The 23,660-nt window shown below is 31.2% G+C and overlaps 3 protein-coding genes across 5 annotated transcripts in view; all 3 read left to right on the top strand.

Moving 5' to 3' along the window:
- The first annotated feature begins 206 nt into the window (after positions 1-206).
- The window catches only part of LOC145314542 (uncharacterized), a 124,393-nt gene continuing 100,939 nt past the window's right edge, over positions 207-23,660 (top strand). Inside the window, exon 1 of the mRNA XM_080154502.1 lies at positions 207-442. The gene's annotated coding sequence lies outside the window, so the exon portion shown is untranslated. The remainder of the gene's footprint in view (positions 443-23,660) is intronic.
- LOC145314541 (ral GTPase-activating protein subunit alpha-1-like) lies at positions 9,428-11,839 on the top strand. The gene is made up of 4 exons (XM_080154501.1): positions 9,428-9,674; positions 10,091-10,198; positions 10,743-10,860; positions 11,475-11,839. Exons 2-4 carry the CDS (start codon positions 10,095-10,097, stop codon positions 11,679-11,681), a joined length of 429 nt encoding a protein of 142 aa, XP_080010627.1. The 5' UTR covers positions 9,428-9,674; positions 10,091-10,094; the 3' UTR covers positions 11,682-11,839.
- Positions 11,481-17,044, top strand: LOC145314540 (uncharacterized). Of its 3 annotated transcripts, XM_080154497.1 has the most exons (9): positions 11,481-11,561; positions 12,469-12,525; positions 12,863-13,032; positions 13,280-13,399; positions 13,847-14,101; positions 14,698-14,781; positions 15,722-15,793; positions 16,141-16,316; positions 16,900-17,044. In XM_080154497.1, the coding sequence occupies exons 3-5, from the start codon at positions 12,866-12,868 to the stop codon at positions 14,052-14,054; spliced, it is 495 nt and encodes a 164-aa protein (XP_080010623.1). In that variant the 5' UTR covers positions 11,481-11,561; positions 12,469-12,525; positions 12,863-12,865; the 3' UTR covers positions 14,055-14,101; positions 14,698-14,781; positions 15,722-15,793; positions 16,141-16,316; positions 16,900-17,044. The 3 variants fall into 3 exon arrangements, with proteins under 3 accessions (XP_080010623.1, XP_080010625.1, XP_080010624.1); XM_080154499.1 differs by lacking the exon at positions 13,847-14,101; XM_080154498.1 differs by lacking the exon at positions 14,698-14,781.

The raw sequence follows: 23,660 nt of genomic DNA, 5'->3' as shown, positions 1-23,660 counted from the left end.
TTTCAAACCTCACGCATTTGATCTTACGGAGTTAACAATTTGTAGCGGCATTTTGCGCTTCGCTGCACCGTTCGTTGTGCGCGTTTAGGTGTATGTAATGTTACGGTTACGTGCTTTATCTATCTAATGGCGAATAAGTTTAATATGGGAGGGGGTTTCGTGGAATTTTTTTTGAATCGCACAAAACTTTAAAGTTAGAGTTAGTTGGTTCGAGTTTGTCGTTCTATTGATACATTAAGCGACAAATTTTATTTAATATTTATATATATTATTTAAGACTTTTAAGTGATTAAAAGACTAAAGTTATTTATATATTATATATTTAATCATATTATGATTAACATTGCTTGATAAGTGATTGATTAATTGCGTTTATATCAAGCCAGTTTTAAAAAAAGACTACTGTCTTTTTTCCAGTTTTTCTAAAGGACAAATTTAAAAGGTAAGACAAGCTGAAAATTTTTGAAAAATAACGAAAGAAATCATATATTACAAAATTTTAGATTTTCCTTAAATGCAAGGTGTTATTATAAAGTACATTATGAAAAATTAAATTGTTGTTTTACTTGTTGAGTTGTTTTACGTTATTTTATCAAAATTGAGTTGTTATAAAATTTCATATAATTCAGCAGAAAATTCAATTTATATAAGCAATCGTATTATGAGAAACCTTATTGTCTAAAATACTTCTATTTAGGTATATTTCTAATTCATTTTGATATTGATAATAAAGCCAATTTTTTTACAAATTAGGAGTTGTAGCTATTTCAGCACTGGCATGGCAAATCAGTAAATTCTAAAAGAAAAATTAATAAAATTTTACATATGATAAAGTAAAATCTCAATAAATCCACAGTTTCAAGATTTGTATTTTATTGAATTTTGCTTTGTTGGTTTATTAGGATAAGTGTCTAAACGTTTAAATGAATCATTAAAATCTACAGAAGTAGTAATTTTCAGTTGTATTGGTTTTATAAGATTAAATCAGCTCAACACATTTTCATAATAATTATTCAAACTTGATTTATCATTACAATTTAAATTTAGAATCAAAAGTAGTTTATTTAACAATACTATGTGCAAATCAAAAAGTTAGAAACATGTGTTTCCTGCCCCAAGATTTTTGGGACATGAAGTTTGGCAATTTTTAAGTCAAATAACTTCTCTACATTTTACATCAAAATTATAAAATGTTCAGTGGATTTATTGTAACTGGAGTAAATCTTAACAGTTTGAAAACTTTAAAATATAAGTCTAGGGCATTTTAACGATGCCTTTAAGTTAAGAATTCATTTTTGCAGAAAGTTTTTTTGAACTAATATTTGATCAAGACATTTTCGAGATATAAAACAATTAATGTTTTTTTTCCGAATAATTTCTCTTTTAATTTATAATATTTGTATATTGTACCATCCGTATGATCAGCAGATAGCTTTCTTGAAAAACATATTCTAAAAATATTCCATCATTATACTTTTTTATTTAAATCTAGGACGGACGAACATTCAATTACTTTACATTACCCAGCCAAATATTTGAAATAAATAATGGATCCATGTTTAAAATCCTTGTAAGATGTTGATATTACATATTACAGCTAAGCAGATAATCACAAAATCATGCAATTCAAAACATACCTAGATATTACAAGCACAGCTTCTATTTAACTCACTTTGTCTGTTTGTCTGTCATTCTGCAAAACATTTTTATGTTTATCATGTACAAGACTATAAATTTCCGTTAGTAGAGCAACAATATAAAATTAAATTTGTTAATTATTTATTTAGAATGCCAACTAGAGTTAAACATCATTCTTTTTAATAAAGCAGATGTTATGACTAATTCTCTCAATGATAAAGTTTTAAGTTATTACAAACGCTCATTTAAGCAGTCATTTTTTCTTTCATTTAAAATTTTATAAACATTTTTAAATGATGTTATTTTTCGCTAACTTTGTTAAGATTTTATCTTGTTCGATGTACGTTTTTCATAACATACAATTAAAGTTTACTGTTTAATGTTCTAACATCTCTGGGGTACAAGGACAGGGCAACGGGCGAGAAATCTTAACCTTCCCTGAAATTTAAAATAAGTGTGTTTTTTTTTGACGTGTGATATTCAACTTAAAACAATTTTGCTTGTATTATATGAACAAAAGGCTATAGTCATTATGCGTATAAAGGATTCGTTATAGATTTGAATACTATGTAGGTATTTAAAAAATAGATTTTAAGATGTAAAAAGGACGTACACAAGTACCCTAGTTGTAGAGAAGCTGCGCTACCAAAAAGTAAATATTGTGAGGACTAAAAGAACTGGGTTATCTTATTGTGATATGTGTGTTGTGTGTATATTGTTAAAGTGTTTCCTATTTATCAAAAAAATGATCTTTCATCAAAAGATGCTTTGAATGTATATTTCAAAATTATATAATATCTTAAAATCTTTGGATTTTGGAGAAAAAAAAAACAAAGTAGTGGGTTTTGTAATATTTTCACAGTACCTTTTGATAGGTTATTTTAGGTTAGGTAATTGTAAACGATTGCCCCGCAGGGGCTAAAAATAGGGGAAAACCTACTGTAAAAATACGACGAAACCCACTACTTCGTTTCTTTTTCATGATCTAAATCTTTTCATTAAATTACCAATATCATGGTGTGATATTTCTTAGCGTTAATTGAAGAAGACAACTTTTTTATTGCGAGACCTTCATCTTAAAGTCCTAATCGTAGAAACTCTAGAGCTAATGATCTATATGGTTAAACGATTTTTTAGTTAGTCAATTAATTTCTTGTTATTAAGATTTATTGAAAAAAGAAATTTTATTAAAAAGAAATAAATCATGCTTTAAAAAGTTTAAATTAAGTAAAAGATTGTGCGTTCCATGGAAGCTCTAATGTAAAAGGAAAAATATGGAATTGTTATGCTTTAAAGCTAAGGGCACCGCCACAAGTGAAGAATAAAGTAATTAAAATGACATTATATAAGTGTATATTCTATTACATAACAAGGAAGTATGCTATTCACTAAAGGCGTGTTTTATGTCTATTTTTTATGTCAATTTAACTCAACATAAAACAAACACAAAAACTCCCATTCTCTCTCTTTTCCCCCTCTCTCTCTCTCTCTCTCTCTCTCTCTCTCTCTCTCTCTCTCTCCCTCTATCTCTCTCTCTCTTTCTCTCTCTCTCTCTCTCTCTCTCTCTCTCTCTCTCTCTCTCTCTCTCTCTCTCTCTCTATCTCTCTATCTCTCTATCTCTCTCTCTCTCTCTATATATATCTCTCTCTCTTTCCCCCTCTGTCTCTAGTGTTTAGGTGTAACTTTAGGCTTTTTATTATATAATTATTGTCTCATTACTTGTAGCAAAGCTTTTATACAACTTGGTTTACCTTCCCTGCGATTATCCAAAGGGACGGGACATTGGGCTGTTTATTACACTAGTCTTCAAAGTTTTAGAATAAAGTTTTCTATTTGTTGGATTCTCAACTTTGGGGATTTTTTTTATTGGAAACTTCTTTAAATTTAGTGTCCAAACGTTTCATCCACTATTTATAATCTACAAGAGGAGCTTCTTATGTATCATGATTGGGTATGTACATCAATTTATCGGCCATTGTTTTATCCCTTTAAATCCTTGCTATTATCTCAATGAAATTAAAAGAAAGATTTTCGAATTTTGAATACAAATTGCTAATATAACTATTTCGTTTTGAAAATTGCTGTAATTGTTATACCAAAAATGCCATTCAAAGGTGTAAAGGGTGTCAACTTCATTAACCTTTTTTTGTCCCTCAAATTTCACAACTCCATAGTATAACACAGCGCATGCCACTGAAAATCCAATATTTAACATTCCAACTTGCAGAAACTTTATCGGAGAGAAAAATAATTTTTATTTTGATATTTAACTATTAAAAAGTCCCGTTTAATATTTATCTGAATTTTTATCTGTAAAACTGAAAAACTGATTTTTAATTGGTACATTTCAAAACTTAACAAAAGCTATGTGGTGGTGGTTAGAGGGTTTCAAAAGACGTAAGAAAAAACTATGAAAGTATAATGGATCTTAAGTATATGGAAATGGACGATAAATTGATATTAACCCCAATTACCTATTTTGTGGATTAAAATTATTAGATGGAAAGTTTGGAAACTACTAGTTTGAAACCAGCAAATTACCATTCAAAAGAACCCAACATTTTTGAGTCAACCAATAGGATACCGTGGTCATAAAAATCTAATTACTAGTTTAAATTAATGTGCAATGTAATTATTGGTTTAACACTTTTTAATGTTAAAGGTCTATGTTTTTTAAACACTCTATTGATGGTGCTCTATAGTAAAGGATAGGGTGAAGGTAAACAGAAAAATTTCATCTACAGGAAAATTAAATCTTAAGAAACACATTTTTTCCTTTCAAAATCCTCCCAGATTAGACTGATTATTTAGTTTTTAGTCCACAATATGTTGTTAAGTAATGTTTTTGATTTAATTTTCTTTTTGAGTAGAACAAGTAGAAAAAGATTTGACCAAAGTTAATGTTAAATTTAAAGTAGACCATTTTGCGATATAAATATAAATTATATAGTTTAAATAACGGAGATTGAAATAATCTTATATATATTATTATTAACTTAATAAATATTTAACATATGTGATTTTTAATTTTATCATCAATTTAACTTTCTCTAAAACGCTGATGTTTACACATCTTATCCATATTTTAGATAGATTTATATTGAGGTTTTTATTTTGGTTCTATGGTTAGAAATATCTTTAAAATAACAGCAAAGCAATAGTTTATTTTAGCATAAAAATGTGTTTTGATATATCGTTACTAAATGTCTAGAACACACTTTATATCTCCTTTACAATAGAGATATAATTAAAGATAACTTTTACGGTTAAACCTTATATTTGGAAATTTAAATGGAAAAATTTGTCGAATAATGCTGACAAAAAAGTTAATTATAATACAGGATTGCATTTTATACCAACGAAAGACCAGTTTATGTGTTTGGCCAATAAAGATTTCAACTTAAACCATAGGAAATCAATCAATACCGACAAAAAGACAGGTTCATTTAAAAGTAGCTTCTCTACAAAAAAAAAAACTCTACAAAAGTATTGTCTATTACAAATCCATAAAAATGTTGGAACACACAAGTAAGCAATCAAACACATTTAGAAGTCATTAAAATGGGATTTTTCGTTTTTTAAGTAGTGTAGCATCTTAATAAGAGTTGATAAGACGAACTGTATGTCTGTTTTTTTCCTATGCTTTTTTGTAATTATTGTAATGTAACCCAGTAAGATTTCGGAGACTTCTTGGTCTACAATTTTCCGGTAGTCCATATGTTGGTCCTTGTTAGGTTTTAGGCTATTTTTACTAGGAAAGGTCGACACTTTTCTAAACTATTTATACCATTTTTGAAATATTTGCCACTCCCGAAAAAAATAACCCCGCCCTTTAGTATATATTAAGATACAATATACAACATTGATCATATTTTACAAATTGTTTGTTTAAAAGCTTTGTTAACCATGGACATGTTTATCCTTGTTAGATAAGTTTATACTGTGATTTGATCTTGTTTAAGATGTAAAACCTCAAACCACATTTTGAGATACACACCTCTTTTATATAAGGATATATTTAAATATAATCATAATCAACTGTACATAAATCTTTGCGGTTGGTGTAGATTGTTGAATAACCTGCAGTTTAAATTTTGTTGTTGTTATTATAGCAACATGTCGTGTCAGATGAAGGGCCATCTCTAAATTCGCCATAAGGTATTTGTCTGTAATTAAGATTTCGATAATTACAAAACCGATTGAGTTAAAATTTTATGGCAGCTTCTTATAGGTCCCTGGGTGGTTTTAGACTATTTAAGTTTTGATTTTAGGCTATTTTTCTAGCGTCCTTACGCATTTAATACAGAGCTCCTAAATGCCAGGAACGCAGCAGCTAGTTTAATACATAAATAAACTTGTTGGTCATACACTTATCAAGGAAATAAAAGAATGAAAATAGTAAAAAGCTATTACTCCTCAAAACATTTAGATTTATAAAATGGATACTTATTCCATTTAATATATATGATACCCAATACACAAGTCTAGTTTATTTTACATAAGTTAGGCAAAAAGCGTCCCTTTTTTAATGGCTATTTTCAATTTTGATTTTGGTATTTCATAATTATTTCATCTTGTTTTAACAAGATTAAATGTTGTTCATTATAATTATTGCAAATTTTGTTAATAAATGGCTTAAAATGGTTATTGACATCAAAATTACAATGTAACTAGAGCTTTAAAAATGTTTTTGATAATTATAAAATTTTTGGAATGTCATCTTTTTTAACATAATGATAAAATGCAAAGTTGCTCACCATTTAATTGTTAAAAAAAAGGCTTTTTAATCATTCACTGTAAAAAATGGTACAAGAAATTTAAAAAAAAACTTTTGGACCCTTTTCTATGTAACATATTATCATTATTTAAATAGCGTTATCTGAAAGTGGTAGGCTTCCAGGATAATACTCATGTTGCTTATGCAAATATAAGGCAAATTAGCTACAAAGATGTCAAAAAGTCAAAAATTTAATTAATTTCAATTTTTTTCTGAAAAGTTTAATATATTTAAGAAATAAAAAATTCCAATACATTCAAACTTCATGTAATTTTATATATAGTTCTTTTTATTTTTTCTAAAACTAAAATAATGTTATAAATTTTAATTTAATTAAATACCTTTTTTTACAGTGCAACTTAGAATACTTATAATTATATACGGATATATTTACTAGATAATGTAAACCAATATGTGTCCATTCAATCTCGCACAATAACAAAACATAAATATTATAAAGATAAATGGAATTTTGCTTCCAGTCAAAGTCATTCGATGCCTCATTCTTTGTGAGAGGAGAATTTTTTTTCGTGGCCAATATTCTCATGTCTATTTTAAATAAAATGGCATAAAACCTTCCTAGGAATAATATTAAGAGTTTAGGAAAGTTGTAGACCTACGGGTCAAGTTGGGATCTTGAAAGAATAGACGTCTTAGGGTAGAGGTAAAAGGGTGATTACTGATTATCCCCCTCAAACTTTAAAACCCCTCATTCAACTACCCTGAAATCATTTAAAAATACATTAGATTATCCCCCTTAAACCTTTGAAACCACTCATTTTACCCACCTCAAAATGAAAAATTTTGACGACCCTACTTGAAGCTCACAATTTACTACTTTAAAACACAGAATTGGCTTTTACTAAATAATTATTTTGTTGCTTTATTGTAAGCCTATCAAACCAATAGAGAACAACATTTTTACCACAAGCCAGTCATCAACAATTTGTTAATTATCATTGATATCATAATTTTTTTTATATGGATAATTGACATAATGCGTCTGGCAATATAGATATTGCTGCTACATGATAAATTATTAACTAAAGTATCAAATTTTTCTTTTTCCGAAGAAAGATTTAAGAATTTCCCAGGTTCTACGAAATACCAGAAAAAAAAATCGTTTTACCAGAAAAGTGGTAAAGCTGGTCAACCTGGTAAAATATACCAGTTTCGTGGTAAATTTTACCAGCAAAAATTTTAGCCAAAAAATTAGTCAAATTTTACCATTTTTTTTGTAAAATTTGACGAAACAAAAAAACCCGTTTTTTGTGTTTTAAATAAAAAACAGCTCTTCATAATCAGTTGTAGTACTTTAAAATAATGACTTCTATACAATGAAGCCTAAATTTAAATTTTTTTTTTTTTTTTTAATTTTACCACTTTTGGAAGTTTTACCAAAAATGTGGTCAATTTTACAACTCTATTTTTCAGGTTAAGTCCGAATTTTCGGACTTAGACAAAAAAACGCAATTTGGTCAATTTTTACCAAAAAGTTGGTAAAATTTGACAAGGTATTTTTTTAGGCTAAGTCCAGATTTTTGGACTTTGCCAAAAAAAATGAACTTGGTAAAATTTGACCAACTTTTTGGTAAAAATTGACAAGGTAAATTTTTAGGCTAAGTCCAAATTTTTGGACTTTGCCAAAAAAAAAAACTTGGTAAAATTTGACCAACTTTTTGGTAAAAATTGACAAGGTAAATTTTTAGGCTAAGTCCAGATTTTTGGACTTTGCCAAAAAAAAAAACTTGGTAAAATTTGACCAACTTTTTGGTAAAAATTGACAAGGTAAATTTTTAGGCTAAGTCCAAATTTTTGGACTTTGCCAAAAAAAAAAACTTGGTAAAATTTGACCAACTTTTTGGTAAAAATTGACAAGGTAAATTTTTAGGCTAAGTCCAGATTTTTGGACTCTGCCAAAAAAAAAAACTTGGTAAAATTTGACCAACTTTTTGGTAAAAATTTTTACTTTTTATTGAATTTTTTCGCATAAAAGAAGCTAACTTTTTTTTAAAACCTTGAAAATTATTTCATCATTTCTTTTAAAACATCCTCCCGCATCATCAAAAATATATCAAATTTAATATTTACTTATTTGAGCTAGCTTCATACGAATTAAAATTAAAAGAAAAAAAATCCAGGGTGTGTTTACGCAGATGTGCCGTGTGCATTTGAATTTATCGATTTTTCATCTTTAATATAAATATAAGCTTTCGTATATTCCCCTGAATGTTTCTAAAAGAAAGACAGAGATTTCGAATTATAGAGTAATTTCGCTACAAAACTTATATTTTTAAGTTTTGAAATTTATGGCACCTCTGTGCACGCATGCGCTATTGATAAGCTTATGATTATTTGAATATAGAGTGCCAAAAATAATTATTAGTTTTGATTCAATTTAATCAAATATTTTGAATCAAGAAGTAAATTACTACTCAATTTTCTCTAAATATTTAAATTTGTAGAATTTACAATTTGTTTGGAAGATTTTTTTTAAGCAAGATGTTTAAAAATGTGGCAAAATTGTGGAACAACAATGTTTCATGATTTCTATATTTATGTTGTCTTTGCCAACCGGAAATACCACCGCGAGATGGGTTTTTAAAAGATGAATGCCACATTTTTTCGGCGTTTTTTAGACATTAATTGATTGAACGTTGACGATAGAATTTCAAACAGAGTATATAACATAAAAATACTGAATTTTAAATTATTTTTTTAGCAATTTTTCTAATGTCTAACACAGCTCTAAAAAGATGCATTAATTAATATGCAGCAAAAATGGATTGAAGATAATCTTTTTTTTTCTATGAAGGCCGTACCATCAAAAGCGAAATAATTAAATAAATCATTGTATACTCTTTTAGATTTCGCGAATGTCGCGCTTGTTATTCATAGCGTAAAAAATGTCGAAAAAACGCGGCAATATCTTTTAAGAACCCGGCCGGAAATAGATTCTATATGGTTAACAACTATATATATATTTAAATATTTTTTTTTAATATTGAATGCACTATATTTTTTTATATTCTATCGAATATATATTTTATATGTCATTACAAAACTATATTACATTTAATATTAACATTAAAAAAAAAACATCAATTTAAACTTTCGTAACCCTGTATTGGCTTCAGAAGTACAGTTCTACAGAAACCACGGTACACGTTTGAGCTAACCAGCATTGCTCTGCCTAGGCTTTAATTAGAAAGGCCAGGGTATTATTAGTGGTTGAAAAGTTTGTACATTATTATTACAGGTATTGTGTCTTTAAAGGGACTGTGAACGTAAATTTTTCTCATCTTAACATTATCTTATTCATAATATCTCACAGATAGAGCAAAACGCGCTTTTGTTTGCTTAAAAAACGGCTTTTTCCGACGATTTTTATAAGGTACAGGGAAAGGAAGAAATTTTTCGTATTATTTAAAATGTCCCTAGCCTAAAACCTAACCTAACCTAAAATAGTTGTTCGTCGGTAGTCGGGGGGGGGGGGGGGGGGGGGGGGGTACAAAATTGAAAAAAATTGAAAAAAAAATTTCTAAGAGGATAACGCCGATTTTTTCTCCCATTATAGCTAAAATTAAACTTTTTCACATGGTACAGAAAGACATCCTGTTAATTTTATTTAAGAAATAGATATTCCTAATCTAACAATAATTTTATTTTGGTCAGGTTTATGGTAATGAATGTAAAGATGGACGGGCGAACATGGGAGCAGTTACTCTTTATCTTGCTGCAGATAACTCAACTCACCCTCACAGAAACACCACCAAGACGCAGGCACATAGATAATTATTATAGAGAAGTTACGATTTTCTTTAAGTATTTAAGAACAAATTCACTAGCATTTTGCTTGTAAAGAAGAAGTAATGAAATTAGTTTGTTTAGTCAGCACACTAAATCTAAAATAAAGAAAAATTGATATTAATGTAGTTTTGACCTAAACAAAGAGTTTCCAGTATGGCTTTGAAACCGATAAATATCCCCTGGATTAAAAATGGTTCTGGGCCATACTGAAAAATTACGTATTACAGACAATTTTCTATGAACAATAGTCTAGAAATTATATTATCAATACCAGCTTTGTTAGGCCAGTCCTTTGGCCCCTCGGGGCTAACAAAATTGCTATTGATCTGAAAATTTCTCATTTTACCAGTCGCGGAAAGCTGTCTATAATACGACGCGATAAATAAAATCAGAGACAAAAATACCATTTTTAGATAAAAAGTATACTTTATACCTACCTACACACTTAAATAAAAATAGCCTATTTATATTTAATTTGTTCTTGGATCTTTAGTTAATAGTTATCTATGCTTATCAGGGAGGACACCCTTGGAGGAAGGTTGACCCAGGCCATCTTCCAGACCCTCATTGTCACATGGATCAAGGCTAATCTCTATGTTGTTGTGTCCTGTGAACTTTGGGATCAGTTTCTAGAGGTAATGTTAGCTATACTATAATTAAGATAACCTGCAGAAATAGATATTTTATTACTTGGATGTTACACTAGATTTTTATTTTCTCTAATAAAGTAAAACTCCCAGTGGGCTAAAATGACGATAACCCTAATTCGCCCCCTTTACTCCATTCCGTCCCGTCCTACTGGATAAACAAACTGACCATTGAATGAGTTTCATGTTAGCAACCTAAATTGACTTCAATTTTTCCACTGTCATCAATATCCACGTATATTCTATATCCATTCCATAATGTTTTATTTGTTCTACAGTACAGGAATCAGATCTATTTGCCAATCGTCCTAAAGACAACCAATGGTTGATTGTACGTCAAGCTTTTAATTTTAAGAGGGATAAAATGAGGGATTTCAAAGGTTTGAGGTTGGTAATCTAATATATTTTTTTTTTAATTTTGAAGGGAAACAAATAAGGGGTTTTACGGGTTGAGTGGAGTTAACACCCTTTAAGCCCCACCCTTTAAAATCTGTATCAAGAATTAAAAATGAAGTTTGGGGACGAATTTTTGCTTCATTAATTTAGATGAATTATTTTTCCACCAACTTTTCTACTTGTCAAAATAAGTTCGTTTGTTTTAGGTTTTGAGTGGACTAACTTTATGGGAAGAATTAATCCGGGAGTGGTTTAAGACTATGGAAACCCTTACCAGAGTGTTAGCTAGACAGGTATATTATTTTTTTAATGTTTTTTCCATTAAAGTTTATAAAAATAATCGATATATTATTACTGGGATGTTGTACCACATTTTCATTTACTCTGATAAGGAGATGCTCACAGCTGGCTAAAATAAAGATACCCCCCTTCTTTAAACCCAATCCTTACCCTACTACTGGTTGAACAAACTGACCAATAAACGAATTTCATGTTAGCAAGCTAAAATAACGACAATTTTTTCCCCCTGTCGTAATATCCACGTATATTCTACATTCATTAGAGTAGGTGGTATTATCCTTTTAGAAATGTAGCGCTCGGCTCCCTAGCCTGCCTAGCCGCAGCGCTCGGCCCCCTTGCCTGCCTAGCCGCAGCGCTCGGCCCACTTGCCTGCCTAGCCGCAGCGCTTGGCTCCCTAGCCTAAAACCTAACCTAACCTAAAATACTTGTTCGTCGGTAGTCGGGGGGGTGGGGGGGGTGGGTACAAAATTGAAAAAAATTGAAGAAAAAAATTATAATTATAAAGATATAATTTTGTTAATAATCATTAATGATGTGGATCAATTTATCGGGGATTGCCTTATCCCTTAAAATCCTTGAAGTTTTACCAACAAAATTCCGTTTGTCCCACTGTCTTATTTGAGAGCTTTACTCTCATAAACGTTATCATTGTTATTTTGTGGAAGGGAATTATGTTTTTTGTAAACGCGAAGCTTTTCTATAATTAGTGTTGGATGGCCGGTCTGTATGGACGAAACTCATAGCTATTATCATTAATTCAAGCATGTAGGAATTGTCCTATCTATTTCAAACTTGTTACCTACTGATTATTTTGGTCTAGCTAAAAAGTATAAGGTTTCTTGTCGTATTTTTTTAGTTTCATACCTATAGTTTTTGATTATAACAAATTCTTTTATTTAGATTGTAAAGAAACAAGACCTCAGATCAGCATTTGAAACATAGGGGGCAGTTGAAGAAGTAAGTTACAGAAAAGTTTCGCAGCTTATATTTATCTTTGTAGATCTGTATAATAATACAAACAATATTTTAGTTTCTTTACAACAAAATGGCTGGGTGTTGCCACCCCCTTAAAAGTCAAGGCTTGCCTTCACCTTTTCATTACTTGAATTTTTTGTTTGAAACTTTCACTACTGCTTTTAGTTAGGTTTAGGGAGATCAAGAAGGGTTTAGAATATTCCACAAGGGTAGGAGGTATTTTTAAGTTATAGGGAATTGTTTTGATTTATTTTTACCTTATTGTTATTAAACAAACTTCAGGTCTTGAAGTTATTTTTACTTCACTTTATTTTTTAAGGAAATGAACGGTACATTATATGCCGGTGAACGGCTGAGAGTGGAAATATCCCGGGGACGAGGCAGGGGACATGGAGGCGGAGGTGATAGGGGGCGCAGTTCTTACAGAGGTAGAGGCCGGGGTGGGGGCGGGGATAGGTATGAAAGACGCAGCCCCCCACATTACTCTAGGAAAGTTTTTGTTTTAAAAAGTAAAAGTTAGAAAATCTTTAGGTAGGCTTATTTATTAAATGTAACGTTTAAAAGCAATGCATTTTTTGTAATTTCGCCATGGACTGACGTACAGTTTTGTTATAAAGTTGCTGCGCTAATAAAACAGCAGTACCTAAGATAAAAAAATTTAAAATTAATCTTCCAAAATACTTACTAAAAATCATCGAATTTTTTTTTTCAAAATGAAAACATTTAAAAATAACAGAGGTGGCTCTAGAGGAAGGGGAGGTGATAAGGGTGGCTTTAGAGGCAGAGGCCGTGGAGGTGACAGGGGTGGTTTCAGAGGACGTGGTGGCAGAGGGGGTGGTAGATCCCCTCCACCAAGGTAAAATTTTAAATTTTAAGATTAGTTTAGATATTGCTAGCGGCTGCGGCCCTAGCATTTAGGGGCTCTGTATTAAAAAGGATAGATAGGGGACAGAAATATAGTCTAAAACCATTCCGTGTCATATGAGAAGCTTTCCTACCTATAAAGGAGAACTCAATCGGTTTAGTAGTTATCGAAATCTTAAGCTAAAGACAAAGAACCTTTTTACTTTAAACAATTTAGTATATAAACAAAATATATTAGTGTAATTTCCAAATTTGCTAACTTTAAATGCCTACCATCTCTTTTATTGCTTTATTAAAGATTTTCTAAAATTACAATAACTTTCCTACCTAGATATGCTCTTTTTTATTAGTTCTTCCCTTTTCTACCAATCAAAAAATTTTAAAAACCTTTTTTTTAATGAATTTTAACTTTTTAAGTAAATTATTTTTATTTTTTCAGGTATGAGAGGAGAGATGGCTACGGACCCCCCTCACATTACTTCACAAGGGAGGCACACCCCAGGGGCGACTACTCCCCTCCACAACAACGTTACAGAGGCCCCCCACCGCCAATGAGGGATATGTCGCCACGAGGACCCCCCCCGCGGACCTCCTCCCCCCCACCACAGAGAATATTCCCCGTCACCCAGGAGGGGACCTCCCGGTAGGGGCCCAGGGATTACTCACCTGAACCAAGAGGTCGGCCACCCCCAAGGTAAAATCAAATTTATATCAGGGATGTAAAGGGATAAGTCAATGGCCGATAAACTGATGAACATCGACATCGATGATACATAAAATTAGTGGTTAAAAAACGTTTGAACACTCAACTTATTGAAACAATAAATCAAAATTTAATTAACTCCCCAAAGTAGTTACCTAAGCCAATGAATAAGAAAACGTTATAATAAGAAGAAAATAAAGCTTTGGGGACTAGTGTAATGAACAGTCCACTTCCTTCCTTCATTTAATCCTCCATAACTTAGGACCCCGCGTTCCACGACTCCATACGCCACGTGAAGCATATAATCAGTAATGCATCATCCTATTATATAAAGCAGTAAGACTTTTTTTCTAAATAACTACTGATCCGATTGGGTTCTCTATTTTAGGTAGGCATCACAAAGGTCCTGAGTTGGTTTTATTCTATTTTCTGATCATATTTAAGCCTTAAGATGGATTTTTTTTACTTTTTCTATTGAAACTAAAATAAAAAAATGTTGGGATCTATTTCAACTCACCACTAACTCAAGTGCCCCTAGAGGCCTCTAGGGGCTTAGTTACTATTGACCATACACTGTATTATCTTAGGTTGCGGCGGAAACCGGCTCCGATGCTGTACATCCTGGCTATGGATTTCTCTCCGAGAATGTCGAGTTTGCTAATCTTTGCCAGGTAAATGCAGGGAGGGAGGGGACAATGGGCTGTTAACTACACGTGTCCCCAAACTTTTATAATAACGTATTCTTATTCGTTGGCTTAACAACTTTGGGGATTAAGTGATCCCTGATTGGTTGGTACATTAAGTTGAGTGTCCAAACGTATCAACCACAAAAGGTAATCTATGTAAGGGGTAATTTTGTGTATCATCAATGGGGTTGTACATGTACAGTACATCAATTTGTCGACCATTGTCTTATCCCTTAAGATTCTTGGGTAAATGGATATATTATTACCTGGATGTTACACCAGTTTTTCATGTACTCTAATAAAGCGGTACTCACAGCGGGCTAAAATAAAGATACACCCTTATTCCTCCCTTACAACACCCCCTTACCTCCTTCTGGGTAAACGATCTGACCAATATATGAAGTCCATGTTAGGAACCTAAATTCATGACAACAAATTTCCATGATATGTCATTAATAATATCCACGTGTATTTTATATCCCTGGACAGGTAATATTTTCCATTTGACTTCAGGGAGGGAGTGGATATTAGACTGGAAGTTATACTGGTACCCAAAGTTTTATAAACACGTTAGCTCACAACTTTAAATCTTGATTGGTTCATTCAAACTAGCAGTGTCTGAACTAATCTAAGGTGTTGTTTTGTTCAATATATTTGGGGATTTATATATGTATATTTCGTTCATTATCTTGTCCACGGTCATTAGTGTGAGGAATGGGGTTGACAACACACCCCTTAAAATTAAAATTATGTAGATTCCCCCCCCCCCCCCGTTTTTTAAAAACCTCTAAGATTACATCCCTTCCCGTAAAAACCCTGTGCAGACTGTACTGCTTACGTTTTTTTCTGGTTAATTTCAAGAATGTAATATTATATTAATAAGAATGATACCTACCTTTTAATTTAAATTTTTTTTTTTTATCAGGAGAAAGGAGTTATATTTGTTGGTCCACCGTCCACTGCCATTAGAGATATGGGTATCAAGTCTACATCTAAGGTAAATGATAGAGTAGCTACTCAGGAACTTATTTTGGTTGATTTCAAGTAGAAAAAAATAACACTCTATACTATACCGGAGTAACAGGATGTCTGTTCATTTGTCCTGTACGATCTCAATCTTCTGGTCTTCCATAATTTTCAGGGAATGTTTGTGCTGTTTTTTTGGCGGGGGGGGGGGGGGTATGACACCGCTTCTTGGAAAAATGACCTCGAATATTTTCATTGGTAAAAACCCTCCAACCATCCTCTTTTAAGACGAAACACAAGTAGGCTCTAGGAAAAGCAACTGTGTATTTAAAAGAAGTCTGTCGTTACAATTTTTCTAATATTTAACCTGTTTTTTAGATGATCATGGAAGCCGCTAACGTACCTGTAATCCACGGTTACCACGGAGAGGACCAGAGCCTGGACACCTTGAAGGCGGAGGCAGACAAGATCGGGTTCCCTGTTATGATGCCGAGTAGTATGGACACAGCATGTTCTTGTTAGCCAGGGATGTTGTTACTGCTTATGTTTTCCAGGTAAGCTTTCCCTTTATTTTTTCTCGTTCTGCGTTTTCAAAGATGTTTAGTTAGATAAGTTTGCTGATTTTTTTGCCACGTGTCAAGATGCCTGTAGGAAATGAATGAGGGGGGAGAGGGGGAGTTTAACCTACACACTTTTATTTTTGCTTTCAAAAGAAAAAATTTAGGTGTGAGAGTAAGGGGGGGGGGAAGTTCTGACACATTTGCGTAAACAGCGAGTATAGGCTTTATCTTTGGGACGGACGGACGGACGGACGGACAGACATCGTTCTACTTTGTATTATAGATTAGATATTTAGTAGGGAGGGATGGGACATTGGGCTGTAAATTACACTAGCCCCCAAAGTTTTCAAATAACATTTTCTTATTCTTTGGCCTAACAACCTTGGGTACTTTTATTGATTTTTTATTGGTTGGTTCATTAAGTTGAGTGTCCTAACATTTCAATCACTTATTGTAATCTACAGAAGGGGTAACGATGTGTATCATCATTAGAGATGAACATCAATTTATCAGCCATTGTCTTATCCCTTTATATCCCTGTAATTATCTAATTAACTAATGAGCAATTTTATTCCAGGTTGAAAATCAGTGATACGAGGTCGAATGGGGCCGGTGCCCAGCAAATCCTGGAGGTTGCGCAACAGTTTTCGCGGCCAGAGCAGTAGAATCAAGAAAAATATGTTTAAGTGTTGTTTCAATCAATAAAATAATAATGAAAACAATTTTTTTTTTATTTTTGCGATTCGTGTACAAGCAATGTTTTTCTATAATTAAGGTCGTTTTTTACCACTTTCTCGTGATTTTTACCACCCGTTTTTACCACAATTATTGGTAAATTTTTACCATATTTACCCTATTTCTGGTAAAATTTTACCAGTTTAGGGCAAAAATATTACCAGGTGTTGAACAGTTTTACCACTTTTTCGGTAAAATCTACCAGAAATTTGCGGTAAATTTTACCAAAAAAGTGGTAAAAATTGGTCAAAATCTGGTATAAATTTGCGTCCTAAAATGGTAATATTTTACCGGAAATCTGGTAAAATTTTACCGATAATTGTGGTAAAAATCGCTGGTAAAAAGCGTCACAGAGTACCACCAAAAGTGTTTTTACCACGATTACGGTAAAATTTTACCACCTTTTAAATCGTATAGGCTGGTAAAATTTTACCATAAAAGTGGTAAAAACTAGGTTTTTTTATGGTATTAATTCCGTCCTGGGTTAAATCAACTTATGATATGGTTTGATGACCTTTCACACACAAAAAGTAGCATAAAACCTTCTAAATACCACTAAGAGGCTTTCCATAAAAATAATAAATAGACCTTTCCGTTTAGATATCTTTTCTGACAAAGTGTTACACCATAGACCTGCAAGGATAGGGGTAAAGGGGTGTTTACCCCTCTCAAACTTTAAAGCCCCAATTTTACCCCCTCGAGATTATAAAAAATTATATTAGCCCCCACCTGGACTCCCTTGCATTACACAGCCACGAACATCTATTTATTTTATGTTTTTATTTATTGCTGCGCTACTTATGGACATATTTATCCTTGTTACTTGCTCTATTTGATGTAATTTTCTATAAAAGCTTACACCTAGCGCAACCAAAGCATCACAAAATGCAAACAATTATTATTCTAAAAAAAAGATCAAAGCTCTTTTTAAAAAGGCATCTGATTAAAATTCCGTTGTGTACCTCTGACAGGAGTAAAGGTATAAGACAATGGAAGATAATTAATCTGACACCTTAAAAATACAAACAAATGCCTATAAATTATTTAAAAATATTTGGGTGGAGATAAAATTTTCTTCCATTTTTCTATCCCTAGATTTATGTGTGCTCTTTTCTCATATATTAGAGTTTACTTGAAAATAATTAAATTGTTACAGTCTTTTTAAGTAACATATAAGAAACTTTGTTTATCCTCTTAAATATTATTTTTTTAAATAAACTTCAAAATATAATATGTATTTCCTTTGGAATATCTCATATTAGGAAAAAGATTGATGAAAAATCTATCTCCTATTCATTCGAATCCGGTGGATAAGAACCGATTCTCATCCATACGAAAAAAAACTATGTCTAGCATCGTATTATATCCAATCCAGCTTTCTACGAATATAAAAATGTACAATCATAAGATTATAATACGATGCGAGAAATAAATATTAAGATTTATAGAAACATTGCGTGGCTAACATTTTAATGAATTACATCGACGAATGTAATACGATAAAGTTGCTTTTTGCTGACTCTAATAACATATGTTATAATATAGGCTGTAATATGTTATACGGGGGGGAGGGGGGGTATATCAGATGAATAGCTTAAACCCATCATATAACAAAACAATTATAATCTGAAAATTGCATGATTAGTCTAGATATAAATATTCTAATGTTAAGTAACGCTAGCTGTTGAGTTGACGCGAACTTTAAAGAATTTACTAAGATCTACCCGTGATAAATAAATAGGTATGCATACTATACCACAGAACAAGGGTAATAATGCAAATAAAGCTTGGGACAGATTTCAATGTCAAAGAACAGAATATTCTTGGAATTTATAAATAAAAATCTATATTAAAAGAAAACTCAGAAAGAAAGGGAACATTGAACTGTAAATAACGGTGGTATCCAAAGTTTTATAACCTCGTTATCTTATTAGTTGCCCAAAAACTGATTTTAAATTCGTAAATAAGATGTTTTATTTTAGATAGGTTTAAGTTTCATTGCCTTTTTGGCAAGAAGTAAAAGGTTGATGAATTCTAACAATATCGTTGCATGAGTTATCATTTAAAGGTCGATGTCACTAATACGATACCAAATTATTTTTTGATTACAATGCAAAAACACTTTTTACATTAAATTCTTTGAAAAAATGCTTAATGTGAAATCAGCCATCATTCTTGTTGTAATTAGATCTGCTTAAACTGAAGGTCTTTAACTATACAAGCCCTGATTTTATTCTCTTTAAACCTTTGTTTGTATTCCATTATCTTTGTAAATTGCATGATGAAATAGCAAAGTACTTGTGCGAATTTTCTGCAAGGTTTATTGCTTGTTTTCACAAGATTTGACTGTACAAATTTTATAGTAAAACAATAAATTGAAAGTGGTCAGTATCTAATCTTAATTTTTTTTTATATTTATTAATCAATTGATATCAACGATAGGGATTTAAAAACGATCTAAAATCAATCAAATGTTTTATTTTTTATCATTTTATGAAGAAGTCTGTGCGTTTATATGGTCATATTATTAAGGAAAGCATTTTATGGGTTCGGGTCAGGTTTTATTTACATTATGGGAGGGAAAAATAACAGATCTATAGTATGGATGTATACCTCCCACCCTTTTTCAATGGCCGTTTTCGTCTAATAGCAAATTGTTTTCTGCTACTTGGCTGTGTTAATTGTTTGATTTTCAAACACCCAATTGAGAGTCGGAACAAGGACATTGGGATGGGGAGATACATCTATTTTAGCCCTTTCTTTCTAGAGTTTTACTCTAATTGAAAATTTAAAAAAAAAACTTTAAAACTCCAGCACCAAAATGACAGATTTTTATAGAAGCTTGTATTGAAGCTTCCATAGGCTGTGGGTGAAGCAACTTGTATGTTTTAAAAACTAGAATAGTTATTTCTCGCAACGTATTACAAACGGCTTTCCGCGGATATAGAATTTTTATATTCGTAAAAAGCTGGATATAATTCGATGCTAGACATAGTTTTTTCGTATGGATGAGAACCGGTTCCTATTTACCGGATTGGAATGAATACGGGAAAACAAATAATTAAACATTCAACTCTAATAAAAGAATGACAACTACATTTCTAAAACAATACTCATTAAAATAACAGAAGAAATATCTAATCATCTTGATTGTATAATAAACTTCTGATTCCGGCAATAATGTTTTCTCCAGATTGTTTCAAGACTTTGGGTGTGTTCTAATAATTATGGCCTTGCTGTATTTTTATTCTTAGTTATACTGCTATTCTATAATTAGATTTTTTGAATTTTTGAATAATCATTGATTAGATAAAAAATCATAACTTAACGGTTAAATCTTAAATAGTTTAAGCGTGTTAGAATTGTTCTATCGTTGTCAAGATAGCGTAGCATTTCCATCATCGTTATAAGAAAGACCGTAAGTCAATTTAAAATAAGCTTTTTTTTAACTTTTTTGTATGATATGATTTATAAATATATTTTGCTTATACACTTCTTAAACTCTACAAGTGTTTATGTTCGTTTATCTACCGTCATATTTAAGGGCTTTGTTTTTATGGATGTTGTCATTCTTGTTCTTGTTAAAAATGTATGCAAAACACATTATAGCATAAAGCAATCACTCAAAAGAGAAAATCTTTCAAACTATTAGCGCCAGTCATCGATATGATTGATAGTTGGGTTGGATACCTATTATTATCTATCTGTCTATCTTTCTATCTGTTTATTTGCTCAGATTGATGGCTCTCAATTGATCCGACATTTTTTGCGCCTCTGTTTTTTCATAGATTTCATTGTATAGATAAAAGTTTTTGTTTATGTCTTGTGAAAGGATTTATAATCAAATCTCCCCATTACAAGCTAACATCAGTTTGAAGCACCGTAAATAAGTTGTTTATGGAAATTTAACACTTAAATTCACACAAAGTACCCTTTTGATCACTGATACCCCCCTTTTAGGTTAGGTAAGTTTGGCTACTGGATAGCACTGCAGGATAAGGGCACAGAGATATCGCACTCCCCCTTATTTTTAATTTATTTCGGTGCTCATCTGGCCACTAAAGGGAAAACACCATTAAAATAGAAAATTACAATCACAGATGATTGATATTAAAGTAAAAAATTTATTAAGAAAAAAAAATTATCTTTTTCGTGATAATTGACAAAGTTTCTACTATCATACCCTAATAAAAGAGTAGCTACTCTTGTTAAAGTCCGGTTAAATTTTTCTTTAAAAGCTTCGCTGAATAAGAAGTTATCATCCCTGTTTAAACTTATTTTTAATGGAACTTTTTGTTGATCTTTAAAGGAGATTTTGTGCATACAAACAATAGTTTTATGTATTTGGACTAGACAATCTACAGTTAGGGCAATAACAGAAAGAGTATATAATAGAGAGGCAAAACTACTGTCCTATAATATAAAGCAGTTTTAATGGGTAAAAATGGAAAATACAGGTTTTATACAACAATTTGCATTTTAGTTAAACGCTAATTTTAAAAAAAGTACATATTTTTTTAACAGCAAGCATATTTCGACCATTGGCCACACTGAACTGTGCTACTTAAAAATGGATTATTTTGCATTTATCATGTCTGATACCTACAAAAACTTCAACATTATGCTAAAAAGTGTTTTTAACATCTAGCTAAACGGTTTTATGGGTAGGAAATAAGCGTTTCTGCGTTTTTGTTTCTTCAAAGTACAACCAATACAAAACTGCCTTGAAAATTGTAAACTATATATAGTAAAGCCATAGATACAATTATTTTAAATGTTGATTTAGATCGCAGGAAACCATTTTACATTATCTTAATATAATTAATCTCAATAGTAATTGATTTGATTTTGTAGAAAACATTTGCAATTTTGTTTGGACATTATTGAAAGTAGTTGATTAACTATCAGAATAATGCTTTTAGCCTAATCTGGTAACCTGCATGATGTGCTTTCAATTTCGCATTTTTTCAAGTCTACTGAGGATAGAGGTTTGATTTGTGCATTTGTCTTTTTATCAGATTTTGTCAATGATTACCATATGTACCAAATGTATTACTATTTTATGAAGTTAAATGTTATATAAATATTAAACTGCTTTTTTGGATGTTATGATTTTTTTTATTTGTGATCTTTTTGCGATCATGAAACTGTTTAAATGCTGATGTTTGCGGATTTGAAAACTTACTCATGAGTTTCAGTTTTATATAGAGATTTAGCAAATCAAGTAAAAACTGTTTTCGTCTGATTGAATAACGTTCACTTAGAGACTAATCTAAATCTTTAGTACTTAAACATTTTATTGAAACATTTTTCCTTATATTTTAGTCCATTACATTCTTACAACGGTTTACAAAAAGCCTTGAATTACTATAATTAAAGAACATAAAATACCTTTTTTGAAGTATCTTTTATTTCAAATAATGCCATTGATAATTTTAAAAATTCAAATCGTTTCGGGAAAACAAGGAGAAAATCATTTATAGATAGCGAACAGACAAACAGACGGGCGATCAAATAGTAAAATAAATGTAATTGATTGAAATAAATTTAGTATAACCTATTTTCTTTTAAATATACATCTTGGATAGATTATATTTAGTTATTATTATCTTCATGAGGACAATTATGACATTCATTTTTAATAGCTAATGGTTAGACTGACGAACATCTTTGATTATAGAGTAGCTTAGATACTACAAATCCATCCGCAAATTAATATATTCAATGCAAGCGTGAAACAGCACAAAAAGCGGTCATAATCCAACAGCCCTGTTGAAAGGGCCAATTGAAAAAGACTGTTATGATTAAACAAAAAAAATCCAAAATATGGTCTCGTAAATGAGTTGTTAAAAACACAACACAGCTCTTTTCATATAGGGTATTCTGACATTAAATTAACCCATACAACAAGGCGTTTAGAGCGAAGCTTCTCTGAAATTTGCTTAGATATAAATTGTGCATGTGGATGTGTATCTAATTGAAAATGTAAACCTTGAGCCGAACGGCTCCAAATTCGGCTCCGTTTCCTCAATTAATAGTTGAAGCTAGAAAAATTTAAGAATTTTAGAAGGATGGGGGGAAGAATGTTTTCGAAAGGGCAAATTCTCTCTTAAATAGCCCGAAAAACTTTGCCAGGGACTCAATGAAATTAAAAACTTCTATGGGTAGAAAATAAATAATTATTTTACAAATTTTGTTTCTTTTAATCCTTGTTTTTCAATAGTTTAGCCTGCTTCCTTCAGTCTTTTTTGTCCATATAACACTATTTAGAGCTAAAATTATAGACCATTTTTTGTATTTAAAAAAAAGTTTTTTTTGTCTTTTATTCTGATTGATTTACAAAGTCATAAGAGTTATGGTCAGAGTAATACGGGTTAAATTTTCCTTGTGGGATTGTCCATTAGGATCTCGAATATGCTTGATATTAGTAGATTTAGGCTAACACAACCGGCCCCTCTAAAAAAAATAGCGAAAAATGTGTCTAACAAAATATGAAAAATCTCGAGTTAGGACACTCTATTTGAACGTCTATTCCTTCATTCAAAGCATTGATGTAGACACAATCTTTTGATGGCTTAATAAAGCGATGAGATGGTCAAATAT

The sequence above is a fragment of the Acartia tonsa genome, chromosome 3, assembly GCF_053477335.1.
Source record: "Acartia tonsa isolate MP-2025a chromosome 3, ASM5347733v1, whole genome shotgun sequence".
Lineage (NCBI taxonomy): Eukaryota > Metazoa > Arthropoda > Copepoda > Calanoida > Acartiidae > Acartia > Acartia tonsa.
The sequence above is the reverse complement of the archived record's forward strand: the minus strand, read 5'-3'. Positions and strand labels throughout refer to the sequence as shown.